A 21,455-nucleotide genomic window follows, 5' to 3' on the forward strand; every position below is an offset into this window, starting at 1 on the left:
TTGATATGTTTGGTGCTACAGTATAAGAAGTTATACTCAAAGATTTCAAGGAAAGAGACACTATGGTAACTATTTTATGTCAGGATATCTTGTGGTGAAACACTATTTTGCTTAAATGGTTATGACTTGACCTGCGCTGTTCTGTTGCTATGCCCTCTTTCATCTCAATCCCCCCTTTTTAAAATTATTTACTTTTTTCTTTTTATTTTTTTAATTAAGGGAAAAATAAATAAAAAATAGGATACATTATAGTAACCTATTTTGATTTCCTATTAACTTGATTTGAAATCCTGTATTTCCCTCACCATCTTGTTTTGACTGATTTTCCTCTATTCTGCTTTGCTTGATAGTACCAAGTTCGAAAGTATAGGCATAACTGTGAAGACAGTAAGAATCCTTATGACGCCCATTCCAGTTGACTATAATTTTCTTTTAAAATCCTGTAATGTCTCCAATGCTTTGGTTTTATTCTTTACTGTTTAGTTCAATTTTATTATAACTGTCAATTCTTCTTAAAATAGCAAGAGGCAGTATGGTAACCATTGTTGATCACCTTATATTTTGTTTTTACATTATCTATTATGTCCATCCTTTTGATTTGACTGACTCTGTTCTGATATGTTGCATTTGGTTTTACTCTCTTCAAAAAAGTAATAAGAACTGTGGGAGTAATAAAACCCAAAATGTGTAATTGTCATTGTACAAAAGAAAAGAAAGTGCTCTAACGGTTATAACTGCATATATGTTTAATTGTGTAAGATAGGTTACCATATTACTGAGTGTTTTTTGGATCATTGAACAAAACTGTTTGCACACTCACTGTTTGAAAGTCCACTTTATATGCTTCAAACTTGTAACTATTTCTAGTTACAACTATTTGTAACAACTATTTCTAAGATGAGAGTACATCTCTATTAACTAGTGATTTCTTACTGTTTATTTTTTAAATTTTGTACTACTTGTACCCTTTTTCTGTTTTTTTTTCCTCATTCTCCTTAAATAAAAAAAAAAGACCATGGTTTCAGGAACAGTGGCAGAGGGGGCTCAATGAACTGGGCAGAAAGTGGAGTAAAGGGAGAAAGTAGACAACCTATTGCAGAAAAAGAAATGAGGCAGAGATTGGCCATAATCACTAATGTGGATAGGCTTGATACACTAATAAAAAGAAACACAGACAGAATGGATCAGGAGATAGGGTCCATCAAGATGCTTTATATAAGAAATATGTTTAACCTGAAAGGTTTATGGGCTGAAAGTTGAAGATGAGAAAATAACACTCTATGTGACTGGGAACCAGATAAACGTGGGACTAGCTAATCCATCAGCTGCAGGTTAGTTGGAAAGACATAACATTATTATACAATGGAGAACTACTCAGCTATAAGGAAGGAAAACCTTGAGACTCTGGTAGGTAAATGGATACAACTTGAGACCACGATTAGGGGTAAAAAGTTTCAGAACCACTTAGATAAATAGTGGGTTGCCTCCCTAATCTAAAAATTAAAGGAGTTAGTGGGGTACAAAATGTACAATGCACCCTGGGAAAGTGAAAAATTAGCAACTGGCTAAATAGGGAACACAGACGACATTAGTATCTTGTATCATGATTTGAAATCCATATTGCTTTCATCTCTGCTTAGTTTGGTTATATTTTGTTCCAGTTTGTCTACTTGTACTAGATTTGAGGGCATAGACAGCTATTCCAAAGATAAGAGGATATACTCTGGTAACATTTTAATTTTCCATTAACTTAATCTGAAACCCTGTATTGCTTTCACTTTCTGGTTTTGACTGATTTTATTTGAATCTGTCTTGTTCAATCACCATCTTGTCTTGAGTGATTTTATTTGAATCTGTTATGCTTGATAGTATCAAGTCTGATAATATAGGCAACCACTCTTAAGACAGTAAGATTCACTATGATACCTGGTCTGGTTTGAATATTACCCTCTTTTGAAATCCTATAATGTCTGCAATGTTTTGTTATTATTGATTTTGTTCTGTACTGCTATGTTAAATTTTATTGTACCTGATGATATGGACAATTCTACTGAAGATAACAAGAGACATCTTGGTAACCATTGGAGATCACTTTATATTGTGGTTTTAAATTATGTACTATGTCTATCCTTTTGTTTTGAATGACCCCATTTGGGTTTTTTTCCTCTTTTGGTTTTATTCTTTTCAAAATAAAAAAATTAAAAGATAGTAACAGCATAATGCATTTCTTCTCTAAATACGTTTTTTAAATTTTGGAATCATATCAGATTGAAATAGAAGTTTCAGAAAGGGTGAAGAATGATAATAAACTCTCTATTCATCCTCAGATTCCCTCAACATTATATAACAATGACTTGTACATTGGTCAAAGCCAAGAATCTAAAAACTCACTTTTGCTAGACTTTATTTGAAATTTATTGAATTTTCACCACTATCAATATTTTTAATGAATTATACTTTTCAGAATAGCAGAAGGATTATTATATTCAAAGTGCTCTCTATCCAGGGAAGCTTTTTCTTTTTCTATTAACATATATTTGTGATACATAATACAGTAATTGCGTTCATCTTAGGGAATTGGTACATGTACATATTACATCTTGTTTGTTTTTATTTCCCTATCCCCTCCTATCTTTCTGTCACCTCTCCATCTGAAGATGCGTTTTCATCTTCACAAAATCTACCTTTCTGTTTTCTATCATCTATTTTTGGTTTTGTTCTTTATTTATATTTTGGGTTTCACACATAGGAAAACTATGAGACAGTTAACCTTTGTGTCTGATTGATTTAATTTAACATTATGGTCTTAGAGCACACCTATTTCCCTATAAATAATTGAAATTCATTCTTCTTTAGAGCTGAGTATTATTCCATTGTATATACCACAAATTCTTTATCCATTCATCTGTTAATAGGCCTATATAACCTTGCCAAGATTTAGCTATTATGAATTGTGTAGCTGCAAACATGAGTATTCATTTCACACTGTAATATTATGTCTTTAAATTTTTCAGGAAGATGCCAAGAGAAGTTATAACTGGGTCAAATTGGATTTTTATTTTTAACTTTAAATATCACCAAGCTAATATCTTTATTGGTTATATTAGCATGTAGAACCATCAATAATGTAAAAGTGCTCTTTTTCCCTATAATCTCTCCAAATTTTTTGATTTTTGTATTCTTGATGTTAACATTCTTTCTGGCATAAGATGGAATCTCAGTGTTATTTGATTTTTATTTGTCTAGTATCCAAAGATAATGAACATTATTTCATAGATTATCCATTTGGAGCCAGGTGAGGTGGCACGTGCCTATAATCCAAGCATTCAGGAGGCAGGGAGATTGCCATGATCTTGATGCCAGCCTGGACTACATAAGTGAATTCAAGGCCAACCTGTACTTCATAGTGATTCCTTGTCTCATAAAAAGAAACAAAGAAATATAGAAAGACCCCAAAACAACACACCATCATCCATTTTTGCTTTTATGTGAATGTCAAAAGAGGTGTTAAAGATGTTTGCTGATACAGTGAATCATGAAATGTTAGTATAATAAAATATATTGGCTCATAAATTTAAAATTCAGAAAAAACTCATTAATTATAACCTAATTTAACCTCTATAGGTTCACCACAGGCAAGATATAAAGTTAAGGAAAAAAAGAATAATAGAAGCTATGGTGTGAAGAAAATTGAAACGCAAACTAAACAGTGTGGGACTTCCTCACAATTTGTGAGAACATGTAAATAAATGGATCAGGAGCTCTATTTTCATATCTGAGAAATATCAACCACATGTTAAACATATAACTATATATTGTATGAAATATGCATTAAAATTGAATGTACTAAATTATTACCATAACATTTTAAATACTTAACTATCTATAGTTAATGGTCAAAGCAATACAAAGCAACTATCATGTGTTTTCACTAATTTTTTTTTATACTTTCTATCCTTTGATTTCTTTAGGAACTCTGGCCTATTGGGCAGTGTTAACACTAAACAGACCCATGATAAATGTCATAGAAATATTATCCTGCATGGAATGCTCTCTTCTTTTCAGGGTAGAAGGGTCAGTTGACCAGAAGGCACTGGCCTGCCCCCAACGTCTTCTTGATAGCATTCTTGACCTCCTGATTCCTTAGGCAGTAGATGAAAGGGTTTAGCATGGGTGTGAGAACTGCATACACAGCTGAGATTAGTTTGTTGGAATTAAAGGAAGCAATAGCTCTAGGCCTGGCATACATAAAAATCATGGCTGTGTAATAAATTACAACAACAGTGAGGTGGGATGCACAGGTGGAGAAAGCTTTCTTCCTTCCTTGGGTGGATGGGATATGAAGAATGGTGGACACAATGTAGACATAAGAGAGGATAGTGGTGGTGAGAGGGAAGATAAGAATGACAATTGCCAAAGCAAAGTCCACTAGTTCAGCTGTGGACAAGTCTTTGCACGCCAGTTTGAGGATTGGTGAGATGTCACAGAAAAAGTGATTCATGATATTGGAGCCACAGAAGGTGACATGTGAAATGAAGTAGACTTTAATCACAGTAATCATGAAACCAGTCACATAAGAGAAGGCCACTAGCTGCACACAATAAGCCGTAGTCATGATCACTGGATATCGGAGAGGATGACAAATGGCCACATAGCGATCATAGGCCATGGCTGCAAGGAGCACACACTCTGTGCAGGCAAGGGAGATAAAGAAGTAGAGCTGAGTCATGCAGCCTGCAAAGGAGATGTGCCGCCTCTGCAGGAGGAATCCATCTAGCATCTTGGGGACTGTGACAGAGACATACCAGACCTCTAGGAAAGACAAGCTACTGAGGAAATAGTACATGGGCTTATGGAGGGATTTAGTCACCCAAATGGTGAGCATGATAACAAGATTCTCTGCTATCACTAGTAGGTAGACCACAAGGAAGAGGAAAAAGAGCAGGACCTGCAGCCATGGGGCAGTGGGAAAACCCACCAGGATGAACTCTCTGACCAGAGTGATGTTCATCACCAGCATGACTAAAAGCACTGAGAGACACTGGAGTCTTCTAGAGCAATACCACAAGAAATAAAAAGATGTGTAACACCACTCAAAGATCTTAACTCTGTCTTCCACGTGAGTGCGACACATAAAACAGTAAACTGGGACACTTCTTAAAAATGTGAAGTGCAGAATTCCATCAAATTGCTTTTTATTTGTTGCTTGCTTTTTACTTAAATTAAAAATCTCAATCAAAAATTCGCTTCCATTTTTTATTCTGATGACTTTCTCTCACCTGATGTCAATGATTTTAATGTATCCCACTGGCAGCTCATTTTCAGTGATCAGAAAATATCAGTCTCCATCTGTTATTTCAAGTTCTCTGTTTAATTAGGAACTCAAAGCACAAACGTGTTCCTGCTTAAAAGGAAAAAGGGTAGTACAGTGTCAGAAATCATTATGAATGTTTAAGATTTCATAAATCCTTCACTGCCATATTTTGATTCACTATTTTTGATTCACTATTTTGATTCACTATTTTCTCCACTAATGATGCCATGGAAATTTATTTAATTAAATGTATTTGTATATTTTAGATATACATAATGATCATATTCATCAAAGGGAATTTGTACCAGTACATGATATGTGTTGATTCCTCTTGTTTTCCCAATCCCCTCTCCTCCCTTTAAACCATCTTTGTTCCCTATTTAAAAGGCTTGGTTTCCATTATACACTTTTTAAATTATCATTTTTATCTTTTCTCCTTCTTTTCCCCTTTCTCTGCCTTAGTTATTCTTTACTTTTGAAAAATATCTTCCCATTGCACAAAATGTATAATATACTTTGGTCTTCATTTCCTTTTGCAGTTTCTCACACCAAGGAGAAAATAGCTTTTCACTTAAGTTTATAACATCAAGTTGTACAAAAACAAAAACATTTATTCAAAAAGAAATTCATAGACTTAAAGGTAAAGAATGGAAAACATTACTCTGTACTACAGGAATTTAAACAAACACAACCATGACAACAGAAACCCTTGGAATAGCTATGCTATTTGCAGAAAATGTGAACTTCAAGCCCAAACTAATTAAAATAGACAAATAAGGTCACTGCATACTTGAGAAGGAAAAACTTCAAGAAGAGATAACAATCGTAAATGTATATGCTCTAAATTCCAGCACAACAAACTACATAAAACAAATATTGAAAGGCATGAAAAATCAAATAAACACTAACACAGTTTTAATAAAAGACATTAATACCCCAGTGACGCAATTAGATAATCAACTAACCAAAAATATCAACAAAGAAATATCAGAACTAAATCAAACCTGCAAACAAATGGGCTTAGTAGATGTCTAATAGTGTTTCACCTCACAACATCAGAATAAATATTATTCTCAGACACTGGAGCATCCAGCAAACAGACCAAACATTAACCCATAGAAAATGCTTAACCCAAGCCTCTCTACATGAGTCTGTGCTACTCAGGTACTGCAGGGGGAGAGAAGCAGGGGCCTCACCAGGAGGTGATCCACATCTGGAAAGCAATGTCATGCGCTGCGGATGCCAGAGTGGAGACAGCCACACCCAAGACAACTTTGAAGATTCTGTGCCATTCTCAACCTGTCAAGGGTAGGGATACAGGTCTCACCAGGAAGTGATTCAAACAAGAAAACTATATCGTCTTCATTGTCTTGTTGGGTTGGGTTTTATTCTCTTTTGTTTGATTGATGTTAAATCTGATGGCATGAGTAGCTATTTGAAAGCTAACAAGACATATTACAGTAGCCATTTTTTATTTACTAGTGATCTGTTGTAAGTCCTTTATTGCATTCACTGTTTTGGCTTTATTTTTTGTATTCTATTCTGATATGTTCAATTTTGATTATGTCCAAAAGTATCTGCAGCTATTTTGAAGACAAAAAAAGCAATTATGGTAATTATTGTTCGTTCATAAGGTTCTCAAGTTCTGAATAACTTATATGGGTTTATTTTTTATTGATTTTCTTCTTTTCTTTTTTCCTTGGTTTTATCATTTTTCAAATAAAATAAAATTTTAAAAAAGAAAATGCTTAAGTTAATATACAGAAATTGAAATTATCCCATGCGTATTATCTGACAATTGTGGAATACAGATGGAAATCACAAGAACTTCATAAACACATGGAAGTTAAGATTCTCCTGAACAATCAACGGGTCATAGAGGAAGTTAAAGTGGAAGTTAAATAATATCTATAATTAAATGATAATTCTGATGCAGCACACCAGAACCTTTGGGATGCAATGGAAGCAGTCCTACAAGGGAAATTTAGAGTACTAAATTTTCACATCAGAAAAACAGAATGAGTTCAAATAAACAACATAATGTTGAACCTCCAACTTCTAGAAGAAAAAGAACAAATCAAACCCAAACCTCAGGCAAGAGAGGAAATTATAAAGATCAGAGAAGAAATCAGTGCAAATGAGTCTGAGAAAACAATATAATCAGTGAAACAAAGAGTTGAGTCTTTGAAAGATTAAAGAAAATTGATCAATTCTTTGCCAACTTTATCCAAAAAAGCAAAGAAAAGACTCAAATTCATGCAATTAGGATTGAAAAGGGTGAAATCACAAAGTTTCCTACAGAAATCCAGACAATCAGCAATATGTACTTTACAAAACTGTCCTATAATAAGATGGAAAACAGAAGAAACGGTCAGATTCCTGGATACATGTGAACAACCAAAACTGAATCAAGAAGATGTAAAAATTCTAAATAACCCAATATCAGTCAATGAAATTAAAAATTTAATTAAAAGTTTACCAAGGAAGTAAGCATTACCCCTAAACCAGAGAAGGACTCAAGTGAAAAAGAAAGTTACAGACCAATCTCCCTAATGAACATAAATGCAAAATTTCTCAATAACATACTGGCAAACAGAATGCAGCAAATCATTAAGAAAATTATTCATAGTGACCAAGTAGGATTCATCCTTAGGATGATGGGATGGTTCAACTTATGCACATCAATAAGTGGGGTAAAAAATGTTAACAGAACCAAAGATAAAAATTACATGATCAACCAAAAATGACATGATCACCTCATCGATGCAAATAAAGCATTTAACACAGTCCCAGCAGTCACTCATGATAAAAATGCCACAGAAAACTTACTTCCCTAGACATTTTTAAATGAAAATAAGTATTTAAAAAATTTTTAATGATCAAAGCTTTGACTTCACATAAGTGAATGAAATGCAAATGTTTTACTGTTTTAGTAAACATTTTTTTTCCTTTTTAGGAAAATGGAATTGCTGGTCCACATATAAAATATGTAGTATAGTTTAATATGCATACACTGTATCAAAGATTTTTTGTTTTATTATAACATTAAAAAGGGGGCAAGAAGGCAGAGGGCTCCACTGTCACATGCTATTCCATGCTCCAAATATATTCAATCCATTTTTGCAGTCCAGATAGGTTATAATCTCTCATGTCCCGTTGATTTTTACATTTATAATTAACTATTTCCACTACACTTTTCTCAATATTTATCTGGTCATTCAAGAATCATGTTTTCACTTAAGAGATATCTTCAATAAGTAGGTCAAGTGCTTAGCTAGTATCTGCTTCCCAATTCACACTTCTCCACTGCATGGAAATTTCTTGTGCTGTAATCTTGCAAAATTTGAGACCTTGCTCCTTCATGATTGTAACCCAAATACTTAGGAAGGTGCCTAGTAAATACATTCACATTAGTTGAATACTGATGAACAACTGAAGTAATGAATCCCTTGCAGCTTGAGGATTCACAGGAAATAGGTCAGTGGAAGAGAAAGAGAAAGAGATTTGTGTCTGCACCAGCAGGATGGACAATTCTATCAGACTACACATCTTTGACATATCCAAAGCTTGAATTTCCAGAATTCTTTCACGTCAAACATATCCATAAGGTTTGTGAACACTGGATCTGAACCATAATCTCTCTTCTCTTGGTCAATATTTCTAAATATCTGCCATTACATCTGGTTCTGAACCACAGGAATGGGGAGAGGAACAGGGTGCATGAATGTAGTACAAAGACAGATGGATCTTGTGTAGCTGAAAGACAGAACTTTATGTGAACTTTTCCAATTGTCCCTTTGGTCAAGAAAACATGTTACCATAGTGTTCACTCTTGAAATATTATGCACAAATGCATGTTTCTATTAAATACCACCCTCATTCTTAAAGTCTGGGTTTATTTCTCATCTTCAGATCATTGGTCAAGAGAGTGGCGAGTCAACTAAGTTTCACGCTCTTCTCCAGGTGAACTATAGACATTCTGACACCCCTCATGTCAAAGGACTGCAGGAAGAGGAACTGGAATACATATTATTGCCATCACTGTACTTTTCCATTGTTGCATACAGGTTAGAAGGAGATTTTCCCTTTTGCCCTGGCTTCCAACTCACCCTTCATCACTGAAATACTTTATTCATAATTTCATGGCTTGGTTCCTAGAGAAAAGCAATGGTTTCCAAGAACAGAGCCCTGAGTTTGACCTTGATTGTAGCCAGGTAGATAGTAGCACTATTGTGCTACTATCCTCTTCTGGAGATGTACAATATTCCACATTTCAATCATCAGACACATAATATCACATGCATTCATCTATATATAGAATTTAAGAGCAACAGCTTCAGAGTCAGAATAAAGCAGCTAATTCTGTCATCTAGAAGAGATCACTTACTTTACTTTAATATCCTCTTCTGCATAGTAAGACTGTTGATAATGATGCCTATCTGATTTAGTTGTCATAAGAAATAAATGTAATAATGTGCACAAACCAATTGACAAAAGTTTTGGCCCACAGTTCTTCATTGTGTTAGCTATTTGTAGCATTATGTGTGCTCACTCAACTTCATTCACACATGCTCATATAAACATACAATCATTCAGTATCTTTTACTTCCTTATTCTATTATTCTAGGGATTCAGGTAAGTTGATTTTTCCTGTAAAATAAGATTATCTTATCTTGGAAGAGCTCTAATTGCAGATTACTTATGACTTTTCCCTTATATTCTTTCCAATGTATTGCTTTTATATTTACGCTCACACACTTACTGCCTCACTTCACCTCCACTCTCTCCACAGGTGTGCCACTTAATACCCTCTATTTTGAATCTGGAGGAATGAAGAATTCTATTTATTTTCCTTATTCTCTTATTTTTCAGAACAGGAGCACTGAGGCTTGAAATCTGTATGGGACCCTGGAAAGTGAATCTATCATTATGGTAGAGAAATTTTATTTTTCAGTCCTATATGTGTTTCTTTTTAAGAGATAACACATACAAATAGATTCTTCCTAGAGCAAGAAACATACACTTGTGTCCTGTTCAACACCTAAAAGGTCCTTCACCTGCCCAAATTTCCCCAAACATTGAATAAAGATTTAATTGACAGTGAATTTTCATGCTCCCATTGATTTCCTGTTCTGTTCAGAATTGATGCCTGCTGACATTTTCCTAAGTTCCACTTCAGTTTCCTTGAAGCTCTGTTTAGAGATAAATCAGTCTCACCTGGTGCCTCAGAACACGCAGTATAGTCCATCTGCCCACTCTTTGAGAATAGAAAATACTTCAGATATTGACACTGATTATGCAGAAGTAGAATGAAAGACTGCTCTCCATATTTTTATATCCTCTGAAGATCAGGGTTGGTCTTGGCTTAGACTGAATGGTGGGTCCAGGAGCAGGTAAGCAAGAAGACAATAACTGAGACTGGAGAGTGCGTTTAACACCAGTGTGCCTTTTGCCCAGTTTTTCTCCCCAGGAGAGTCACTTACACTGAATCTGTCCTGGCTCTGGGGAAACTCTGCATGCCTTGCCAAGACTATGTCCAGGGGACCTGGACAGGAAAACCAAATCTTTGTCCACCTCTGAATTCCTGTTTATAATCAGACCATGTTTTTTTCTACCTGGGGCTACTGTGTGATACTTTATCTCCTATGTACAAGATGATGCAAAATCAAATTGACTGAAAACTACTACAGTATAAGATCCCTAATTGAGTTAGTAAGGTAGTAGATGTTATCTTAGTAAAATATCAGTATTTTATTCTTCTATTATTATGTGCATGTTTAATTTACATATAATTATACATATTGTGAGTTTCCATATATACATGTATAATGTCTAATCAATGTAAAATATATGTGTATATCCTCATTTATCATTTCTCTATAGTAAAAGCATTCCCAAACCTCTTTACCAGCTTTACACAAATGTATATACTATGATCTTATTCATATGTGAAATCTAATGAAGTTGAGTTCATAGAAATTGAATGTAGAAAGTTAATGGAGGCTGAGGAGAATACCAGAGTATGAGGGATGGAGAAAGGTTGGTCAGTGAGTACTAAGTTACAGTTAGAAGGAAAATATAAATTCTGGCTTTATTTGTTCATGGTTATTTAAAAACAGTTCCCACTTTAATTGAGTTCCTCCATGTATAGTATACCATGCTGAACATTCTGCAGAACATAAATATATAAGTTACGATGTCTTCCATTTGGAAACAGGATATTTCAGGAAAGAATTGCATACTCTAATGAGCATAGAATAATACATGTGGCATAGAATGTGCAAACAAAGTGCTCTTGAGTTTCCAAGAAGAAGCATATGCTTTTTAAATTAGGAACATGGAAAATACTTCATCAGAGAGATATTATCCAAGACTCATGGGAGCAAGAGAGCTTGGAAGTAGTATAATGGGAAATAATTTTGGTTCAGCAGTTCAAAAATTAGGTCCCTACTCTGGAGTCTACCATATTTTAGATATTTGACCTTAAAAATGGTCTTTTTTCCTCAAATTGTTCACTACATAGACTAAAAGCATTTATTTCATCAATATCTTATTATTGACCTTAGGATCAAAAGTGTTATGTATGTAAACACATTCTAAACCCGTGTTATGATAAGTATACAATGCAGAATATTATCCGTGCTGAAATATGCCACACAGACAGAATTTGATCAGTACAAATGAGATAAAAGAAATTCCAGTACAGAGAGACCCATGGTAGAAAGAATAGGGAATAATGACAGGACAGGGTGAAACAATAGAATAATGAGGTCTCTTAATTGACAACAGGTCAAACCCCACTGCTTTAGATTTCAAAAAGTGTTGTCTTTGAATAAACACTCCTGGAGTATATGCTAGGACTGCTAATGTCCATGAAGTGGGCCTGTGGAACACAAAAATCAGGAAAGACAATGTTATCCTGAGAAGTGGTTCTAGGAAAAAGTGAAGAAGACACTTGGTCATCAAGCCCTTGCTTTCTATGCCTAGTGGAGCACCCACTCTTGCACTTAATGGTGACGTAAGAGTGATACATGTATAATTTAGTAATTATGCACCAGTTATTCTTTGTTTTATGTTATCAATCCAGTAATTTACAACAATATCAATGCATGAGTGGTATAAGAATTAAAATTTCATAGAATTTTTAAAAATCTTCAGAAAAAATAGAGTTGGCTATACATACCACCATAATCATCAAGGAAGACACAACATACTATATTTTATGGAAGACACTAAACTACATCAGATTTATAAAAATTATTTGTTCTAAAAATAATACATTTTGAATATTTCTTTTATTATAGAATAATATTAGATTTACAAAAAGTGCAAGAATTCTAAAAAATTCTTATATATTCCTCACCCAGTTTTGCTGCCAATATTTATGTTTAGGTCCAGGTATATTTGTCAAATCTAAATGAAAATTGATACATTACTATTAACAATTTAAATTTTAAATTTAAAACATTCCAGAGTAGGAAAATCTATGAAGATAGAGTAGCTCAGTGGTTGAGCACTGGTGGGGGGAGCCTGGAAAATAATAGCTAGTGGGCAGAGTATTTTGCCTTTGTTTTTTACATTTCTTTTTTGAAGGTAGTAAAATACAACAGAACAAGACAGAACAAAGCTAATCGAGACAATGCAGAGAAATTGGTACAGAACTTCACAACAGGATGACAGTAACAGGTACCACAGTATATCTTGTTATCTTCACAATAGTTGTTCATTCAATCAGGTATAACAAAATCTAATGAAATACAGAACATTATAAAACCAATTGAAAGAGAATGTTGAATAGAGCATAACAATCAAAACAAAGCAAAACAGTGAAAACAATATTAGCCTTCAAAGAGATGACAGAAGGAAATCCCCCATATTTTCTATATTGCATGTGGTCATCCTCCCAAGATATGCTCAGATCTCTGGTTCCCAGTGCTAACAGAGATGGGTGGAGGAGGGGAGACAGGATGTTTGCTTCTTAGCCCTGTGCCAGTAGCTCATGGGAGCCATTCACTGGTTCTCTTCCTGGCTTGCCCGCCACTCGCATGTGCCATGGCTGCTTACCAGTAAGGTGGGCACGTTGCTTTCTTCAGTTCCTTAAGTTCCAACATGGCTGGATCTCGGGAAAGGCTTGCTGGGTCTCTTCCTGGCTCACCACCCCTTGCTCACACCATGGCTGCTTACCAGGAAGGCCGGCTTGTTACTTTCTTGCTCAGAGCCCTAAGTTTTCAAATATTTTGCTTTGGGATAACGAAAATCTAAATTTGATTGTGTTCATAGGTAGTAGAACTCTGTCAATATACTAAAATCTGCTGAAGCATTAACTTTAATTTTTAAATAAATTTTTAAAAACAATTTAAAATTTACTACTTTATTCAGATACATCATTTTTCCATTAATATTCTTTCTATTTTTCCAAGATCTATTTCAATATACTGCATTTTATGTACCAGTATTAACTCTTTCGTCTCCTCTGGTCTGACATTTCTTAGTCTTGTGTTTTATACTGTAAATATTCTTAAAGGTGGGAAAATAGTGTTTGCAGAGCTGCAGAACAATGCTTATTTTTAAAATGATCATTCTAAATGTTATTGGGATGTTTTGTCATATATATGTGTTTTAAATAATTGTAAACCATCCAATAATGTCTCTAATATCCTTGACAAACTTTCACAAACTGTATTAAGTAGTAGAAAACTATGGAAAAACAGGCAGCAATATCTGGTTACCACATCTGGAGAGAGGAGCCTCATTGTCTTAGAGTTCTAGCCCTTGGGAAAAACAATAGAAAGCTAAAATTCTGAAAATTATACTGACAGACTTGAACTATTTCTCTGTCCAGATAAATAAAAGTGTATACAGTACTGGCTAAAAAAATTTATTTAAATAAATAATTTAGTAATAATCATTCATCATAAAATGCCATTTATAGAAGTATCTGATCCATTACACAGCTACAGCTGATAATTTAGTCAAATTCCTTCCAAATGTTATTTTTTATTTTTTATTTTAAAGAGATTAAGATAAAAAAGGACATAAAGCAGCAAACAAATGGTTTTTGACAGTTACATAATTTTCTTCATTATATTAAAAATTTTTTTGTAATTAACCCTATTTAGATCATATTATGTTATTACCTTCATACTATTTGACTTCATGTAAGGACTGTGATTTTCTTACACAATGCCTGGAAACAATGCATATGTCCAGGTTTTTGTCATTATATAAAAATATATATATTTACACAAAGATTTAAATCAGGATCCTTGCCTATGTGGCTCCACACTACATTCATTAATTACATGTATTTATTGCCATCACATGATAGACACTATTCTAAGCCATGATAACAAAATAATCTGTAAGCAAATGTGATTTTGTCTCTATGATCTGTGTAGTTATAATTAAGGAGATAGAGGTTAAATAAACAAATGCACTTAATCACCAATTCAATGTGGACATTAACCTCCATAAAGAAAGCAATTATCCTAGAAACCCTTGTTGTCTAAGAGGTGATAAATTTGCCAACACAAAGAATTCATAATTTCTCATTTTTGCTTTGTAACTCACATCAGAATGATCACCTCCTGGGTGTCAGTAAACTTGTAGGCTATAGTCAGTGGTGTATATGTCTGTCAGCGGCATAAGTGTCTGCCTTGCAAGCAGGCAGTCGTGAGTTCGATCCCTGGTACTGATAAAAACAAAAAAGACAAAAAAGAAAAAGAAAAAAAAAAGAAATTTCCAGTTGTTTTTTTGTTTTGTTTTAGTTAACAAAGTCTATGCATTTTTGAATGGAACTATGTCTATTTAAATCATACGAATGTGTGTTCTGTATTTTATGGCCCTGTTCTGCAGAAATCCAATTTCTAGCTTGAAATCTATCCCTCTTATTTTTCCCAGACTAATTATAGAAAATATATTTCCAGTTCTTTGGTGGTGAATTTGAAACTTTAGAACTTCACCTAGGACTGAAGAACTTGACTGGCTTCATAGAAGACATCAATCTGAAATTTTATAGAATTTTGTTAGACCTCATACCTCCATTCTATCTGTCCCTACCAGATTTTTTGAAGTTAATATCTTGTCCCTGGTAAAGATGCAGAGTATGGCGTAGGGCTCTTTTGACCTCTTGGTTACGCAAACAGTAAATGATGGGATTGAACAATGGTACGATGACAGCGTACAGTACAGAGACCAGCTTGTTGGTGTCAAAAGCTGAAAGTGCCTTAGGCCGGGCATAGATGAAGATACTGGCTGCATAGAAGATGACCACAACGGTGAGGTGAGAGGCACAGGTAGAAAAAGCTTTGTGGCGTCCAGCAGCTGACGAGATTCGCATGACAGCAGCAGTAATGGCCATGTAGGAAGCCCCAGTGACAGACAGTGGCCCCAGAAGGATGAAAATGGCCAGGATGAAATCAGTGAGCTCTGCTGTGGACATGTCAGTGCATGAAAGGTTGAGCAATGGGGAGACGTCACAGAAAAAGTGGTTGATGATGTTGGGGCCACAGTAACAAAGGCGAGAAATGAGAAAAACTTTGACCATGGAAATTCCAAAGCCTCCAGCCCAGGAGCCAGCTGCCAGCTGCACACACAGCTGGCCACTGACAATGGCAGGATAGTGGAGAGGGTGACAAATGGCCACATAACGATCATAGGCCATAACAGCAAGAAGGACACACTCAGTGCAGCCCAAGCCTAGGAAAAAGTAGAGCTGTGTCATGCATCCTTCAAAGGAGATCAGCTGTCCATGATTCTGTTTGGACCAGAGGAATCCAGCAAGCATTTTGGGAATAGTGACAGTGACATACCAGATCTCCAAGAAAGACATATTAGCCAGAAAGAAATACATGGGTTTGTGGAGGGTAGGGTGGTTCCTGATTGCCACAATGATGAGTCCATTTTCAGTCAGCACCAATACGTAGGCCAGCAGAGAGAGGGAAAACAGTAGAGCCCGCAGCGGCACAGGAGCTGGAAAGCCCAGCAACACAAACTCACTCACTCTGCCACTGTGATTCCTCCGCTCCATGGTGTCAGTCTTGTCTACTGTTCTTCAGGGGATAAGAATGGATGTTTTGGGTTGCCACAGCAAGAACCTCGCTTCTTGGAGTGGGTGTGTTTTTGAGATGCACTATATTTAGCAAACTTAATTAATCACTGAGCTGAGAAATTAGCTAAGCCAAACATGGACAACAATAAATGCCTTTGCATTGGAAATGAGTCTTTTCTGGCCTTTAGAAAAATATTTATTATAAAACACTAGGAAAGCTGACACTAGTTAGTCCAAATGTTTCTCTTCAACCCTATACAAAGGCAAAAAGGAATCATTAATTTTGATGTTGTAAACACAGTATAATAAATTTTCATATGCAAAAAGACATATATAGATATCTATAGATATAGATAGATAGATAGATAGATAGATAGATATGGTTTTTCCTTAGGTAAGAGTCATTCATGAGCTAGATCATGACTCTGTTTTGAGCAAATGAGTTACACAATAGAGAGATAACAGCCATCTATAACTTGGCTACTATGCATTATTATTTGAGACTGTTCTAAAATGTTTACAATATTAATCACTTGACCTTCAGTAACAACCCTGAGTTAGTACTGGTTGTAGCTTCACTTAACACCTAAGGAAAAACTGAGATATAGAGCAGTTATATAATTCATATGGTGTCAAATGGATTATAAAAAGTGGAACCAAGAAGTCAAAATCTCAGAGTTTCAGAACTCAGATGACATGAAGGATGGACTAAAAGATATGCCTTGTATTTAATATTCACAATACATTTATTTAAATTCATGATACTTCAAAAACAGAATGCCAAAGGTCATATTAACTACACCATGAAAGTTCCTGAAACCCAGTACTTTAAAAGAGAATCTGAGATCTACCTGAAAATCAAATTAGGAACTAAATGCTGGGTGACCGAAAGACTAAGAATCCGATAGATTCTGAAGTTGTTCTAACTCCAGTAATGAGAGTAGAGCACGTTTCTTTATCATGAAGACTAATCTAAAAGCATCCATTTACTGGAACACCTTTATATCAGAGATAAAATTTTCCCTTGTAAAATTTAAAACTTTTTCTATATGTAATATGGAATAGAGGTTTCCTTTGCCACAAATTAACTGATATGCATAAAAGTTTAATGCCACCCTGTGTGCTATATGGTCAAAGTGTTAGGAAGTAAGGCTGAGGCTAAAAGGAAAAGAAGGTAGAATCAACTGAATGTTGCTTGATTAGAATTTTGTGGCAGATAAGCTATGGTTTAAACCATAGGCTAAGAGATGTAGTACAAAGAAATAATCAATTGAGTCTTTAAAGAGCTCATTGTCTAGTCCTAGGGAGAGATCTTCCTTTCCTCATACCTGCAAGCTTAAACTTCTATTTCTACAATACACAGCTTCACAAATGAGAACTTTAAACTTAATTTTCCTTCATGACCTTAACCTTGAAACTTTATTCTTAATTTCTGACTGATATGCCATCCATTGTGCTTTTTATCCATTTGTGGGCAGAACTTCAGGTTAATCCTTTGATCCTTTCAATCTTTATATCTGATACTCTGCAAATGTTAAAAATGTTAGTCCCACATCTGAACTCCTCGTTGATGTCTCTACCAATAAACAGTCTCTCCCTTTTATGCTCAAATAAAACCATTTTACTCTTTTATTTAAAACCTATTTGTAATGCTCCACTGCTGATACAAAATGCTCAAGATATCTAACAAAATCTATGGTATTTCATGATCTGCCAACACTTTCAGCAAAACTTTACCTCCTGCAACGATCTACACTTGTACTTTACATGCCAAGTCTATCATCACACAGCCCCATTTATGCTGCAATCTCTATGAACGTATCTGGCTCCTATTAAGTCTTCAAGTTTTGGCTTAGGTTCCATCTCTTCATAGATACCTTAATTACCCTCCTTCCCATCCTTTCCCTTTCATAGATTTTGTGAAGCTCCTCTCTTTGTTGCACCCATTCAAGCTGGGAAAGCCTACATATCATTTTACCTGCTCTCTCACCACTACAATTGCTTCCATAGCTATAAATGAGGTACTAAGTCAGTGAAGTGGAATTAGTAAGGAGTGAACATAATTCCTGAAAGCCACATGACTTTCTCAAATACAATATACCTAGAAAATAATTTCAAAGCCTATTATTTTACATAGGCTTATTTTCATGTCATAGAGCTGGAAGTTCCTAGGATTTTTTTATACTCATCCATCTCTCACCATATATTTTACCCACAGATACTCCTAATTTCATCTAAACTGTTTCTTTAATTATCTTCTTGTCTGTCCTTTTCTCCTGTCCTATTTCTACTGTCTTCTCTCTAGTCCCTTATACCAAGTGCTTGCTATTTCTTGAATTAATTATTTCAATAGCCTCTTTCTTGGTCTTTCTTACTTAAGTCTGAATTATCATCAGTCTAACTTCTACTTATTTCTGGAGTGTTATTTATGTAGAACTACTGACAAAAGAGTATTCAGTTTCGGAGAACACATACAAGCTCCTCCAGTAATTTTCATTTTTTAATTTTAGTTTTAATTTTTTGTTTTGGTTTTTATTACCAGGGATCAAACTTGCAAATGCATTCTCACAAGGCAGGAGCTTATGCTGCTGAGCTAAATTCCCAGCCCAAGTTATTAAAATGTATTTTATTTTAACTCTTCCACAAGGATCCAGTTATTATCCACTGGTTTTTTAAAACATGTTATGCTGTTCTCTCACTCTGTGTCTCACCACATAAACTTCTGTTTATTGAAATGCCCACCTGCCTTTCAGAAATTCTTAATTTTTCATGTTTCAGTCTTGTTTATCACCCCTCCAAAACTATTCATATTTTTCAGACATAAATTTCCCCTGTATTATCTGTCTCTCATTCTCATTCTCATTAACTTAGTTTTAAAAGAAAAACAGGGTTCATTGCTAATTAGCAAAAGTGTAATTATGTCTGGACTAAAATAGAGGAAAGCATTACATGAGAAGAATGAATAAATTGCATATGATAGGAGAGGAATGTAGTGAAGGAAGAACATGAAAAAGGATTTGGGTGGAAATTATTATTGGGCAGAAATTAAATATTTGCATTACGGATAGTATAAATAGAATTGGGAGAAAATTTGGGAGACTTGGAAACACATAGATTGTAGATCTGCAAGGACCATCCAAAACATGAGGAAATTTAAATGCAGAAAGATTGGTTCTTCCTTGTATAAAAGTTGAGATATTTGAGTAGGATAAATTCTCTAGACAGACAACAGATTCAATGAAATTAGGTGAAAGTAAATAGTAAAAGATAGATTAGGAATGGAAGACCATAAAGAACAGAGGTAGAAAGACAACGTATGCATAAAGGATCATGTATGAATGGAAATAATAAAGACAGGGATATTGTTTTGTTTAGGTATTGACAGAATGAACCAGATATGGGCAACGTTGATAGGTATTTGAGGTTTTATTAGATGTAGAGAAGAATAGAAAGATGAACGGATTGGATAGAAATAAAGAACACTTTGAATAATTGATCACTTGAGAGGAATCAGCAGATAATAGAATCTACTCACATTTTTTTTCAGATTTCACTGACTCACCATGTTGTCCAGGATGGTCAGAAGAAGACTTAGGGAGTGCAAGAAATCTGAGATGGAAATTTCACCTTCACTTGCTTTCATAGTCAGAAAACTCTATCCAGCCAGGAAAGATTCATTTATCTTGCACCTCCCTTCTTTAGTCCACATTTTCTCCTCCTCTTTCTGATGCTTTGGGATGGCTCTGAGGCAGGAGCTCAAGAGACTAAAAGATGCAAAACTGGGAAAGTTTAGAAAACAGGGAAAGGAAATGTTTGAGAAGATCAGGACAGAAGATTATCAGTGAATTTACATAAAAGAAAAGGAATCACAATACTTCTAAAGCCTCACAGCTACTCTGTGTGTCTTTTTTTTTTTGTACCGGGGATTGAATTCATGAACTTCTGCTTACCAAGTAGTCATGTATGCCACTGAGCTAGACCCCTGGCCTCTGTTTGCCTTTCTATTCACTGGAAATCTTCATTTCTTTCTCTCATACCATACTTTTGCTCAAAAGGAAGCTATAAGCTTTGAGCCAGACCAATCAGGGTTTATTTCCTAACTCAGTAATATATTCTTGGAGAATTTTACTTACACTCTTTGAACTTTAAATTACTAATTCATAAAGTAACATTAATATACTTTTCAGTGTTATTGAGAGGAATAAATGGTATAGTTTACTGTATGTAGAGTACCCAGAACATGATAGCACCCACAGTGCTGGATTTTCTCTGCCTTCATTTCCTGACCCAATTAGTGTTGCAATCTTAAATTCCATGATGTCACAGAAAAACACTGAACTGAGAGTTCAGAATTCTAGGTTTTAGCCCTGCTTTTATAATTGACATTTTGTTTAAATTTTAATTTTGTTGATTTGCATACAGTGATAGTAATATATATTTTTGGAATAACATAAATAAAATTTCTGAAATGGTGTAGCAAAGTTGCTATTAACTATACGGTGCAGATTAATAATGTATCCCATTATACCATTCCTTGTGCTCAAATATGTGATCTTGGGAAATCATTTAAAATATTTTGTCTGTATTCTCCTCAGTAAAATGAAAATAGTTCTAATACCAATCTCACAGAGTAGAGAAAATTAAGTGAATTAATGTACAGATGGAAGTTGCTTGAAACTACAGCATCTGAATACTATTTTTCATGATGTAGTTGTTGAGTGTAAATCAACTGAGATGAAATGAGAGAGAGAGAGATTACTAGTGGAAATAATGGGGATCATATGAAGAATCTTTAAGCTTCTGAGTTTAAGGAAAATTTCCAAAGTATCTGAGAGGAAATATTTTTCAAAATTCAAATTATCAGAATAAAATAAGTATAATTGGGCAGTTATTGTCTGTATGTGCATGCTTATAAGTCTCTCTGAGCTCATGACAGTAATAAGACATGATGCTCCTGAAATGGAAAATATACAAAACAAATCATAGGAAATTAACTGAGCTAGAAGACAATTCAGCTACAAGAAGGGGTAGTGCAAAACAGCATATCCATCATAGCTCTCAAATAAAAATCTAATTTTGAAAACAATCATA

The 21,455-nt window shown here is 34.7% G+C and overlaps 2 protein-coding genes across 2 annotated transcripts; both read right to left on the reverse strand.

The window, feature by feature from the left end:
* Positions 1 to 4,075: 4,075 nt before the first annotated feature.
* Positions 4,076 to 5,020, reverse strand: LOC100719374 (olfactory receptor 6B9-like). The gene has a single exon (XM_003462451.1). The coding sequence runs from the start codon at positions 5,018 to 5,020 to the stop codon at positions 4,076 to 4,078; it is 945 nt and encodes a 314-aa protein (XP_003462499.1).
* A 10,339-nt stretch (positions 5,021 to 15,359) lies between these two features.
* Positions 15,360 to 16,343, reverse strand: LOC100719091 (olfactory receptor 226). Its single transcript, XM_013144155.1, has one exon. The coding sequence runs from the start codon at positions 16,341 to 16,343 to the stop codon at positions 15,360 to 15,362; it is 984 nt and encodes a 327-aa protein (XP_012999609.1).
* Between the last annotated feature and the right edge of the window lie 5,112 nt (positions 16,344 to 21,455).

This window comes from Cavia porcellus, unplaced genomic scaffold (genome assembly GCF_034190915.1).
Source record: "Cavia porcellus strain 051 isolate PalLab524CR breed Dunkin Hartley unplaced genomic scaffold, mCavPor4.1 scaffold_9, whole genome shotgun sequence".
NCBI classification, from domain to species: Eukaryota; Metazoa; Chordata; class Mammalia; order Rodentia; family Caviidae; genus Cavia; species Cavia porcellus.

What these genes read in the sequence shown, in the direction of transcription:
- LOC100719374 (XM_003462451.1), bottom strand. Translation starts at nt 5,020, where the DNA reads ATGCTGGTGATGAACATCACTCTGGTCAGAGAGTTCATCCTGGTGGGT.
- LOC100719091 (XM_013144155.1), bottom strand. Translation starts at nt 16,343, where the DNA reads ATGGAGCGGAGGAATCACAGTGGCAGAGTGAGTGAGTTTGTGTTGCTG.